At 37.7% G+C, this 12,710-nt stretch overlaps 1 protein-coding gene across 3 annotated transcripts in view; it reads right to left on the minus strand.

Annotated features, from left to right (window-relative positions):
* The window catches only part of dnah5 (dynein, axonemal, heavy chain 5), an 84,695-nt gene that overhangs the window by 29,448 nt on the left and 42,537 nt on the right, over positions 1 to 12,710 (minus strand). For all 3 annotated transcript variants that reach the window (XM_027287384.1, XM_027287383.1, XM_027287382.1), the window contains exons 57-65: positions 12,473 to 12,645; positions 11,924 to 12,054; positions 9,964 to 10,117; positions 6,209 to 6,476; positions 5,385 to 5,508; positions 5,082 to 5,189; positions 4,243 to 4,357; positions 3,662 to 3,838; positions 163 to 366 (exon numbers count right to left, since the gene is read on the minus strand). In XM_027287384.1, coding sequence (XP_027143185.1) covers positions 163 to 366; positions 3,662 to 3,838; positions 4,243 to 4,357; positions 5,082 to 5,189; positions 5,385 to 5,508; positions 6,209 to 6,476; positions 9,964 to 10,117; positions 11,924 to 12,054; positions 12,473 to 12,645 — 1,454 coding nt within the window. The remainder of the gene's footprint in view (positions 1 to 162; positions 367 to 3,661; positions 3,839 to 4,242; positions 4,358 to 5,081; positions 5,190 to 5,384; positions 5,509 to 6,208; positions 6,477 to 9,963; positions 10,118 to 11,923; positions 12,055 to 12,472; positions 12,646 to 12,710) is intronic.

The raw sequence follows: 12,710 nt of genomic DNA on the forward strand, positions 1-12,710 counted from the left end.
TGATGTGTCAACAATAATTTTACCTCATATGGTATGGTTATGGTAAATAACTCTAAGTTATCCTACTAAGGATATCTCTCAGACAATGTGATTTAGGGAATTTTGTAGCATATATACCTTACTTCAATCTCAACTGTATAGATTAGATATTAGTGTGTGTACCTGCAGGCTGCCCAGGAAGTTTCCTGCTGTCATGAGTTTTAGGGACTCCTGCCATGACGGCGTGTTGCAGTTCTTCTCTGGATCGATCTTTATCGTGTTGACCCGCCTCTGGAAGAGTAGCAGCACGCAGTCCATGATCCGCATGATGAGGTGAGGGGGGCGACCAAGTGTTCGTACAGTTGCAATATCCGATGGCTTGATTGTCTAAGTGGGTACAGAGAAAAGAGACGTGAGATAGAGATATTTGGACTATATCCTAATGTTTAATGATGTTGGATAGCTTAGCATTTGTAATGGCCTAAGTGCATTTTACAGTCTATAATGAGTAAAACAACAAAAGCAATTATATTCGCCTATTTCTATAAAACAGCTGACTTAGTTTTATGTTATAATTACTGTTTGTGTACATGGGAGAACAGGAAATGAATAGGGTGAGAGGTAAATGGAGAAAGGGGATTTTATAAGACAAACATACTGGACCTACACAGCATATGCTAAAGGTGACTGAAGAGACAATTAACTGAGATGAGAGCAGCAAATAAAGTTGTTTGTTTTTCATTACATCTATTTATAAGATGCCATATAAAGTAAATTGTACGTAATACTGCAGTTTGAGGATATAAAGCAGAGAAAGTGTGCAGAGGAAATACAATCACAGTCACTGATGAGGAGAAATGGAGGGGAATTAAGAAAACATGGAGACTATAAGTACAAACTCCAGCATAATGAGAGTTGTGCAGAGCAGGACAGAGAATTACTTCGAAGGACTGGTTAAAATAAGAGACAGCAGGAGAGAAAGAAAAAGTCCCAGTGAGAGTTGTTTGGCTGCTTTGTCAGGCCCCCTGCCTGCTCGAACTCATCTCCTTGTTTTTGCTCTCCCCTCCCTGCTCCATTTCCACTCTGTTTTATCAACGCAAGTGTAGTGTGAATTTCCCACCAGAGAGTCAGCAGGCAGACAGTCTGGTTTATCTTACTCTTTTACAAACTCTTCTTCAATCCTCTATTTAGTCTCCACTCAACTGCCTTTTATGAAAATGCCCTAAGGTAACTGATATTCACCACTTCATTTTAGCTTAACCAAATCCTAGGTACTACAACAAAAATATATGTGCATTATATACCCTAATGTCTTACCTTGGACATTTACACACCACTCTATGCCACGGCATTAATCTTTAGGCTCTGAGCTCAGCTAATGTCATGGCATTACTCTGTTAGCAATATATACTTACCTACAATATAATTAAAACATACCTGGTCCATAACAAGTCAGCACTGGACCCATAGAATCAACAAATTAAGAGTCTAACTGTTGTCAAACAAAACAATGGTAAGAATATCTGAGTATGAGTTGCAGTTTTTGACCAGGCAGAAATTTGTAATGTTATTCCTATGAAAGCTCAATGTTGTATGCTTGTGTTGATTTTTATCAAAGAGATATATCCAAATAGATAACATTTATTTTTCAAGGAAAACTTAAAGCATAAATAATTATACCAGCTCTGTCCCAAGTGCACAGACCAGCTATAATTAACAGGAAGCCAATTTTGGGAAATGCATAAGTAAACAAAACGGTTGTGTAGCTGAACAGGTATGTCAGATAAATTAGTTTTAGTTCTATGGTCGTGTGCACAACAGCTCTATTTAAAACTCTCTAGAGCACTTGAAAAATACATGATCAAAATGTTTGATCATCAATCCAAATGGACTGCCCAAGGGTTTCCTGTTTGGAAATATAAGGTTTTCATCTGCAACGGCAGGTTGAGAATTCTAATCAGAGACCTGCCATAGGAGATCTGTATGCAACCATCTACCCAGGAGGACAGCTTTAATTACAACACAGCTCCAGGCCCCAGAGCACCATGCTAACTTTAGACACACCACAGTGGGAAGCCTGTAGGCAAAACCTGCATGCAGCTGCACTCAGGAAGTCGCAGAGTGTTCCAAGTGAACACTGAACCAACACAAAGTGAGGAAGCAAAAAAAATATTGCTAGGCCACTCAGAGGAGGACAATAAACTTCTCCAACACAGTTTACTGACAATTCCTAATCTTCTGGCTATCATTTAGGGCAAACCTGGACAGTATACAGAGGTAGCAGTAGTCATTGTGAGAAGCTGCAGTGCATGATATAGCAGGCCTGAATGACATCAAATTAAAGCATTGTGTGGGTCTGATTAAAGCTTCTGGAAATGTGGCTTCAAATAGCTGAAAGTAGAAAGTCTGAGTGAAAATATATGTTCATTACTATTAGAAAACCTTGTTCAATAACAGCTCATATTGCTGTTTAGACCATTTCTCAAGACTGCGTAGGCATGGCAGATAACATATTGATTGACATTTTCCCCTCATGAGTACCAACAGGAAGCTAAGCAATAAACTGCTGTAAGTGGAGGAGCAGAAAGACATATTTTAGCCACCTAAAAAAATCATTGACTATAAAGATGGAGAGAGCACTCTTGGTGCAGCTACTGACAAACCTCTGTCACCATATAGCTTTTTTAATAATCTGGAGTCTGGTAGTGCAGCATTGGGATAGGATAATGCAGAGCATGTAGCAAGAGGTGTTGCTGTATGGCACATGATGAATGAGAATTAGAATCAGTCAGCCAGTTTTTCAGTCTATAAACACAGTGATTTGTAGACAATTTTAAATTAATCTCTAAACTAGGTGGTAATACCAGTCTTGTTCATAGCAACATCCCGGACCAGGTAAGATAAAAGATGCAACAGTTGAACCAAATCATCTAGAGCAGGCATGTCCAAAGGCTGGCCCGGGGGCCAATCATGGCCCGCAGTGAGATTTCATGCAGCTCGCAGCTTAGTTTTTATAATGTATTATTTATGGCCTGCTAGGATTGTCAGATACTGTATGGCTGATAGATTTGGCTTTCTTGGTTGCCATAACGAAGCATTTGAATGCACTAAACGTTAACCTCTAAGGACATAACTGTGTTATGTACCTATAGATGTGACACAAAATATTACTTTCTGAATGATTTTGTGAAAGACGAGCAAGAGTGATATGTTTTAAACTTAAATGTTAACACACTTTGCATTACTCATAATAAGTCATGTTTACAATGAACATGAGGTTCAGATCTGTATAATTTTCATGCATGTTTAATGCATTCCAATACAATTTATTCTTGGTTGGTTTTTAGATTTGTTTATGCCTGACTGGCTTAGATTTGGTTACATAAAGATGATAATTGTGACAATGAAAATAACTTTGTTACAGAACAGTGCATTTGTATGTAACTTTTATTGGTATTTTTTTTTTCACATGTCAGATCTGGCCCTCTTTAAAAGAAGTTTGGACACCCCTGATCTAGATTTCCAACAGTTGAAAAGAGAAGACATAAACTGGCAAACTAAATAGTTTCTATGGGCAGTCCATCATTCTTTAAATCATGTTTTTAGTTACAAAACAAGTCAGGGATTAGATCAGTCCACCTGGGGACCCTATATTCAACATTTGTCTTTCTAAGTCCCTTACCTGCAGAGCAGCTTCTGCTTCCTGGAGAGCTGGCCGGGCAGCTTCAAGTTTCTCTTCAGCGATGGCTTTGTCAGCTGAGATACTGTCTACAATGGCTTGGGCCTTGTCCTTCACTTTCTGCACCTCCACCTTTACTCGCTCTGCTGCCTGGGCTTTTACTGTCACCTCCTTCAAAACCTGGCACAAAAAGTAAACATGGCCATGAATCAATGCAATCTCAACTTTCATCATTTCTTTCATATCAAACAAAACCTTTATTCAAAACAAAAACAGCTGGTAACAACATGTTTGTCTGTTATCACTTGTGTCTAATAACAGTGACACTGGTGTCTAAAATTATAATAACAACTGGAAAACATTTTGGACCCTATAATACAGAGAATTTGTCTTGTTTTACACACTGCATAACAAGAAATCGTCAAGCATATTAAAACCATCTGCAACAATAAACCCCACTGTTTAGTCTTTATTAATTTGAGATTATAAATAACAATCTCTGAACCTAGACAGATAGACAGACGCATGCACTCACTCACTCACTCACTCACTCACAGAAAAACACTCTCCTGCTTGAAGCCTACCATATCAGCCTTGTCATTGGCAACCTGTAGCTCCTTCTCTTTCACCTCCAGCTCCTTGCTGAGTGCTGCAACAGACTCTGATGCCTCCTTCAGCTTCTGGAGACCAGTGTTCATCCTAAACACGAGAAATATTAAAACATAATCAGTTAGGTTGCCTGCAATTCAAGCACGCGCCTTGAACCTTGCTATATAGGAGGCATCTGCCCATCTACAACTAAGGTCCTGTTATACAATAACAATAATGTATATAATTACAGAAAAGTATATCATTGCTTTTACCATTTGCTATGCAAATACAAGCAAGATGCAGCATTTACTTTTTATGAATACCCCCTGTTTTCTTTGTATAGCATCTATATTTTATTTTTGCATTTGTATTTATATTGTGGTTTTATCTTTGTCTATACTGATGCTATACCTATACAGTATTAGGACCAGCACCTCATTGAGGCCCCCTGTAATTTTGTTGTGTTTACAGTATGTCTGTATGCTTTGGCGACGTCTAACTTCATTAGGGCCATCAGGGAGTTTATAACTATTGACTAAGATTGGGTTCAATGTGTGGCACAGTTCTTTCAAAGATATAATTAACTAATTATGCCTTATATCTGGCCATACGATGGTTACTAAGAGGAAGTATAGACAATAGATTTAAGATTCACATACTTTAATAATCTATTAGTATTTATTAAACTTGCAGCTGTTGAGCTAACGACTCTAAAGTGGAATAAAAGACATCTTAAATTCTACAAAAGCTATAAGCTATAAGTCTATAGTATGTGTTAATATTGTAATTATGAGTATAACAAATCTTTTACTTAATCCGTAAATCTGTTTACCTGTTGGCCAAGGTCTGGACTTCAGACCTCTTCTCCTTATAGATGGTCTTGTAGCCTTGAATGAAGGACAGGTAGGACTTTGGTGTAACATGGGTGGACCGTCGGTATCTAGTTTCAAATTAGATTGCATTAAATTCATTTTCTGTTATTTTAAAGCAGGAAAATCATTTGCACAATGTTTGAACCTTTTTTAACGTTCTATTTAATCTAGTTATTTGTTGCACTGTCTAACATAGTTATAACAAGTTTGGATCACTGCCATAGCAAACACAGAGAGACAGTCTGCTTAATACAATACTGTACCTCTGGAAGTAGTCCACACACTTTTCTGCCACACCATCCTGAAAGGAACCCATACACTGGACTACTTCACTTTTAACCTGAGATGAGCAGTCGATGTCATAGACTGACAGGAAGTGCTCTGAAACTGAAGGACACAAAGATGGAGCAGGGAGAATGAGAGAGAGCAGAAAAATACAGAGTGGAGAGTTGAAATTGATTACGCAAGCTAGATTTTTCTGTTTCTGCTCAATATCCTGACACGTAAGAAATTCCAAGTGATTATTTTCCAGACATAAATAACTGCATAATTGCACAGGACATTATGGATTATTGGGTACATGTATTACTACAAGTGTCATGTGTCATTTGTTTGATAAAATATGAAATAGGCATTAAGAAACAGAAGGGAAGAGCAGGGGATAATTGGAAAATATTGACATTTTCACAATTCATTTTTGAAAAGCAAACTGACAAGCAAAAAAATTAAATTGAAAATAGCTGAAAGAGTTAGGCTTATGAAAAATATAATTATGATCTATATCAGTGTAGACATTTCTAAACAAGGTTTTGAAGCCACGTCTATAAGAGTAATAATAGACACGACAGATGATAGACAATTGTAGTCATGGTGCTGATTTACTGATGCCATATCGTCATCTAACAAAGACAATTTGAGCTGACTGAGTAATAAATCAGTAATGTTGTAATATTAGAGCATATTTACAGCCCTGACAAAAATAACAATAGACACTCTAAAAGCAGAAAAGAGCACAGGGATATATTAGGAAACAAATGCTACCATTCAATCATATTAACATAACATTTAAATTGTCTGCGAAATGTACCTGCAACAAGAGCATCTTTTGGCCACCGGCTGAACCAGTCCATGGTGCAACCAGATATCAGTGCTGGAAACTTTAATGCCCGGTTGCGGAACTTTTCCCCAACAGGCGAGAAGCACAGAACAACATGGAGATTATGTCGGACTCGCGACATGAAGTATTCATATAGGTTTTCATTGGTTGGTGGTCGCCTGGGAAACTCCCGCTTCATAACAGGGATGAGATCACTGAGGATCTCGTCAATCTCATCCCGAGCAAATAAGTTGGACACCTGAGGTTAGAAACACACACAGCAATTAACATCAAATTATACTATGCATCTTTATCATCTCTTCTTGATCATCAGTATCAGCAGTTTGTTTGATAAAAAGACCTTCCAAAATATAAACAACATCAAGAGGAAATCATATGTAGTTTCACACTATTAAGCGTTATGAATTCAAAAGCAACATTTCCGCTGTAGAACATATTGAAAATTAAACCCCTGAAAGAGAGATTTCATCACCTACAGTACTCAACTTTTAAACTTGTACCTCTAACTTCTGACATTTGACTCAATTACTTCCTCTGACCCTTTTCCATATTCTTTACATAGCTGATTGGTGTATTGGTTAATTTATATTTACTTACATATACAGATGGGTTTTAACTGAAATTGGAAATTGATTTAAATTCCCTTTTGGACATGTTTTTTTTTTTCACCCATTGGTAAGGCACAAAGCTGCAGGCCTTGCTGATCCTCTCCACAATACCTTAGTCCAAAAATCCCAATTCAGGGATAACACACCCACCATTTCCATGTTTTACCTAAGGGGATAGTGGTGCTGCATCCTTTCACTTTGCTTTTTGCGCCTTTTTACTAAATCCCTAGTTATCAAGACAGACAGAGAGTAAGAGGAGAGATCAGGAGAGAGACTTGGGGAGGCATAAAGTGTTGTGGTTAGAATCACCAACGTCTGCTGGGCTACTCTCACATAAACAACAACTTCACACTAACAGCTCACTCTTCCTTTATTCAGTTCTCATCTCCGTCACTGTCTCTCACACACAGTCATCCTAACACTGCTATACAAAGTTTTCTCTCTCTCTCTAACAAACACAAAGACAACAACACATCTGTCACCTGCACACAAACAACACCCAGACACAAACTCTCCCCTGGTCCCCATTTCTATTTACCTCCCGTAGTAAAACAGCTGCTGCATAAATTGTTATTCAGGAAGGCGGGAGAGTAGCAGGGAGAGGAGTAGGTAGAAGAGAGGGTGGGTAGGGATGCTATCATGATGAGGACAACTATGATCTGTCTGTCTGACTGACAGATAATGCGTAAATGAAACAACAGAGCACAAGTTGTATACACATTGAATCGAATAGCCTATTTAACTGTATTTTCAGTTGCAGTCAATATAGGACTAATATTGCATGTTTCCTTGTAGTGGCATCTTATTTTATCATTTAAACATTATGCGTATTGTATCAAACATCCTATGCAGAATCAGCATCAAAAAGTAGGGACTAAAAGATGAAGTTAATAAACTAAACCATTTCACCATTGCCAAGATGTTAAGCTTCTTAAGTTGCTCTTTGCCTTCTACGGGTTATGTAAGCAGTACAAATGTAATCAGGATCACAGTCTTTAATTTGTAAACTGTAAAATGATGTGGAGTGCAAGATGAGCTTTATGCCTAGCGTTAAGATATTGTTGTAAAACAGGGCCTGTTTTCACAGCTTGTTGCCCCCACAGGACATTAACATCCAAGCAGTGGGAGCTGGGAAGAGGCAGGCAGAACGCAGCAAGGCTCCTCTGTTAGCACAGAGCAGCAGTAGGAGTAGGTACCTGATGGAGAAGCAACTGGGGGCGAGATACTGCATATACTTTACATAGCTTGACATGTTAGTACTAATACATACTAATTAGTTTGTCTGGTCCAGTCAGCTTTATACCAGAGTTTCTGAATAATCTTATACTGCTTAGTACTCTTTCAACATTTTCAATTTAAAATTTGGTCTCTATTTATTGTAATGGCATCTTTGGTAAAAAGGTCATTGCAGTGGTGTTTTTGTAGCACTATCTGAAAGGACAGTTAGGAGGAAGGAAGATAAAAAGAAGATGAAGAAAATGTAGGCAGGAGGAGAATACACTGGAAGTGCAAGCAAGGAAGAAAAATTATTATCTGAAGAAGAGATGTAGAGGACTTACAGATCAGTATGAAGGGGCTTCGAGGCACAAGAATGACCAGGAAAAAAAGGGAAGGTTGAGGAGACAAAGAGGACAACAATAAAGAGTGGGACTAGTGAATAGAGGGAAGTCGGGAACGAGAGGGCAACAAGGGAAAATTCAGAGACAGAGCAGCAGAAAAATCAATGAGAGGACGAGGAAAAGGATGAGTAAAAGCAGGGAGAAAAACACAGGGCAGCCAAAAAAGAGGAGTAGGTGTGAAGAAAAACAGCAGGGAAAGATGTATGAGTAAGACAAGAGGAGGGAGAAGAAAAGAAAAGTGCTTTGGAAATGCTTTATTTAGCCGTGTTAGACCACAGCCACTGGATCCAGTACAATGGATGATTCCAGGACTGTAGCTGAGAAATGAAGCTACTTGATGTTGAAGCTACTTGCTGCTACTCAGTGCTATTGTTGCTACAGAGTAATAGAGAAAAAAAGCAATTCTGCAGCTGTAATGCAGAGTGCTGTAGTGCAGCTGTGTCTTCTGTCAATTACAGCTTCAATTCATTACATCCAAATCGATGAGAAAATAATTGTGAAATGCTATCATACTGACAGGGAAAATGCAATTTGCTTTTTAATTTGACTGAAACGAAATAAAGCGCACTGCTTATAAACCAGATGAAGACAACATAGTTTTTGCTTCTCACGGTCTGTGCTGTTACTGCATTGGTATAGTCATGAAATGTTTATTTAACTCACGGTCGAATACCAGCTGTCAGCTTAAGCGGCACAACAAAAGTATAATTGAAGCTTTTGTGCTGAACAAACTAGATGATGCAAATGTAAGTATCTGAGTGAGTGCAGCGGCTTTGCATATGCACCGTAGCTTTTGCTCATAATAAAGGGTATAAAGTGTTTAGTGTGTTGATTACTGAAAAAGCTGTAAAAACACAAATGTGCCAGTACATTCATTAAAACATAATTAATCAGAAAAACAAATTAGTGCAAAGAACAGATAACACATATTTTTCTTCCTACCACCACTCTTATTATTGTATAGCCAGAGATAGCTGTTTTCCATCCAAACAAGAGTTGCTGTCTCTGTGCTTATTCTGAGACTCCATTTGGTTCACCTGCTTGATTTGCCCTCTGCCAAAAAATTGCATATGGTTTTTAAGTAAAACCAGAGTTTAACTGGCTCTAAAAGTGGCTCCTGTAGCCACTTTGTTTTATTTCCCATGTAATGAAGGCATAGTAGAAGATAATAGTATCAGTCAGACCCTAAGCTGCAGACCTTTAAAGAATTAGCACCTGCCATGTGTACATGATGCATAATGCTGACCTACACTATATTTCTTGTGTTATGTGTTATGTTGTATATCCCTTAATGAAGAATGCAAACCAAGGGGGATCTTTTACAGTAAGGGCTATTGAACTCGCGGAGGGTCTTGGGGCATCAACAACAGCTTGTCTTATTAAATGTATTTCACATACAGTATGTGAGTTAACATAAAAAAATAAAATAAAATAAAAAATTGCATGCATTCATGCATGTGTGATTTTGTGTCTTTTTTTCCATGTGTGTGCTCCTGACCTCTCCAGATGATAGGACGTTGTTCATGTACTCGAGGAAGGACTCATCTTTGATTTCGTTGTCAGTGAAGATGAAGCTGATGCCTTTGCCATGTTGGCCAGCTGTTCTGTACAAACCCTTCAGGTCATCCATCAGGTTGGCTGTGTTGTATGAGCTGGTAAAGAAAAGAATACATAAAGCTAATGCACACTTATTCTTTTACTGTTTCTGTTATTAACAGACATAGCAGAAATCAAATAAAAACAGTTTATATGTTTGTGAGTATATACACATAACTGTATGAAAACATATGATGTTAGAAATTATATACTGCTTGAAATAAGGGTTCCATCACAGTGTGTAATTACAACTTATTACTTATCCCTGTGTATTGCTAAAATATTTAGTACTGTGCTTAACTCCAATATGAAAATAAAGATCATTACACAACACATCTCTAAATATTTTGGGATTATATTATTTTGAACAGTAATCTGCAAACCTGGTTTTGAATATGTAATGTAATGTAATCATTGCAGCCTTGCAATAGTAAGTGTGACATTGAAAGATGTCATTTGGATTTTCAAGTTGCAGATCCTTTGAAGTGATAAAATGTGAATTGACCTTTCTGGCTTTAAGAGTGGTGAAGAAGAAGGAAGCAGTGTTCTAGTTGTTTATGTGCAAAGTTAAATTATTGAATTGCAAAGTTGAATTATTGCGAGGGAGATGGAAAATAAGCAGAGTGTAAACAGTGTAAAAGTGAAAAATGAATGGGTGGGATTAATAGCAAAATATATGGGTTAGGAATTTAAAGCATAAAAATAAACTATTAAGAAAGTAACAGAGTTAGGATGACACTTTCGATGGATAGTTTCCATGAAAGAAATGGGAACATTTAGGTTTCAGAGAATGAGAGTTGAATTGAGTCTCCACAAGAAAAAGAGACATAACTGTATTGGATGTACATGTTAAAGAAACTGCCTGTGTAGAAAGAGAACAAAAAGCAGGGAAAATAAAATAAAAAAATCAAGGTGCCTGTTTTCTCCAGAGTGTGATGTGCAGCCAGGAGGAGAAACACAAGGCTCATTCATATTAATACTAAACACTAAAATCTGTAAGGCAAAGACCAGACTTGAAATATGACAGCGACAAATGCACATGGGGACTGAGGGAGAAAAACATCTGACAGGTTGGGAGAGTGAGAGAAAGCCCAGAGTGAGACACAAAACAATGAGGCAAAGTGTGGAATGGAGCAAGTAGAGAAAAATGAAGAGGGAAAAAAAAGGAGATTTTTTTCTTATTCAGATGAATCAATTGCACTAAAAAAAGATTGTCATAGGAGACAATAATATTGTTTCACAGAGAAGATGGGGGGCCAGAGATGTAAAGATGTTATACAATAAATATCAATCAGATTCCAGTTCTTTCAGAAAAGAGCTGGTCTGAGCAATTAATGAATTCTGATTGCATCTCCTGAAAGATGAATAATGAATCGTTCTCAAATGTCAGAACTGAGAGAATATTCATACTGAAATGACAAAACTGAAATGGTTTTGATTTCATATTTTTCTATGGTGCTGAAGTATTTGAAAAAAAGACCAGGAGTGGCAGCCTCTTAACAACCATTTAGAGTTTAAACTAATTCACAAAGGAATTTTAAAGGATTTTGCTTGCAACCTAACTAGCCCTTAACTCAACAGCAAAAATTGAATAGAAAATAGATGGCATTCTTATGATAATAAAAATGAAAATAACTGCATTGCTGTGCAGAACGTTAAGTTTGCCTTTGCAAATGGGACCTTATAGTTTAGTCTAAAAACATCCAGAGCAGAATTTATTGAGCCTGAGCAGATATTGAATGAAATGTATCATTTAAAAGTCATGGACTGTGAAAAAAAAGTTAAAGACGCAATCCATTTTCAACAATGGATGTGTGTGTGTGTGTGTGTGGCATTGTTGGCGCATTGTTTGTGATCATTACCGTGTGAGAGTAATCTGAAAGATCTTGTATCCAGCTATGAAAGAGGCCAGCCTGGTCAGGCTCTGTTTGCCTGATCCCCCTACACCCACCAATAAGGCATTACCTCCAGGTGTTCGGATTATCCTGGATACCTACACAAACAAAACCACACACTGGGATTAATAAAGCAATTGTCTAAACGTGACAAGTTGCTCAAAAAAAGGAGAAAAAATGAGTGCAAGGGTGACAGAGTGGGAGCTTTTGTATGAGTGCAAGTGAATCTGAGCGAGCCAGAAAGTGCATAAAAGCTCCACAAATAAGGGTGTACTGAAGAACATCCTGAGGCTTGGAGGCTATTTTCACACACCTGAGGCTATACGCTTGATCATTCAATAAAAAAGGAGCATGCATTTGTCAGGTCACCAGAGACATAAATCGATGGGATGCCTGTGTCTCAAGGCTGAAATATATAATTTTTCAAAAGACTTTTTGTTCCAATCTGTAACATGGAAAGCTTGTGATATCTACTGTGAAAGCTATTACAATTTAAAAAATATATATTTAGTGTACCTTGACCAGATGTATCATGGCATCTTGAAAGAAGACCATGTCCATGCCAGTACCCCTAATGCTCTCATTGTAATGGCTCAGGAACATGTTAAGACGGTCCTTTAAACTCTCAAATGATTCCGTAGGTTCGTACACTTTGGGCAAATCGAAGTCTGAATCTTCTGGCTCTTCCCCTGTGTGGAAAAAATATTTTACATTAAAAGGATCACAATATAAAAGCAAATTCCTATATTTTTTA

The sequence above is a fragment of the Larimichthys crocea genome, chromosome XIII (genome assembly GCF_000972845.2).
Source record: "Larimichthys crocea isolate SSNF chromosome XIII, L_crocea_2.0, whole genome shotgun sequence".
Taxonomy (NCBI): Eukaryota; Metazoa; Chordata; class Actinopteri; family Sciaenidae; genus Larimichthys; species Larimichthys crocea.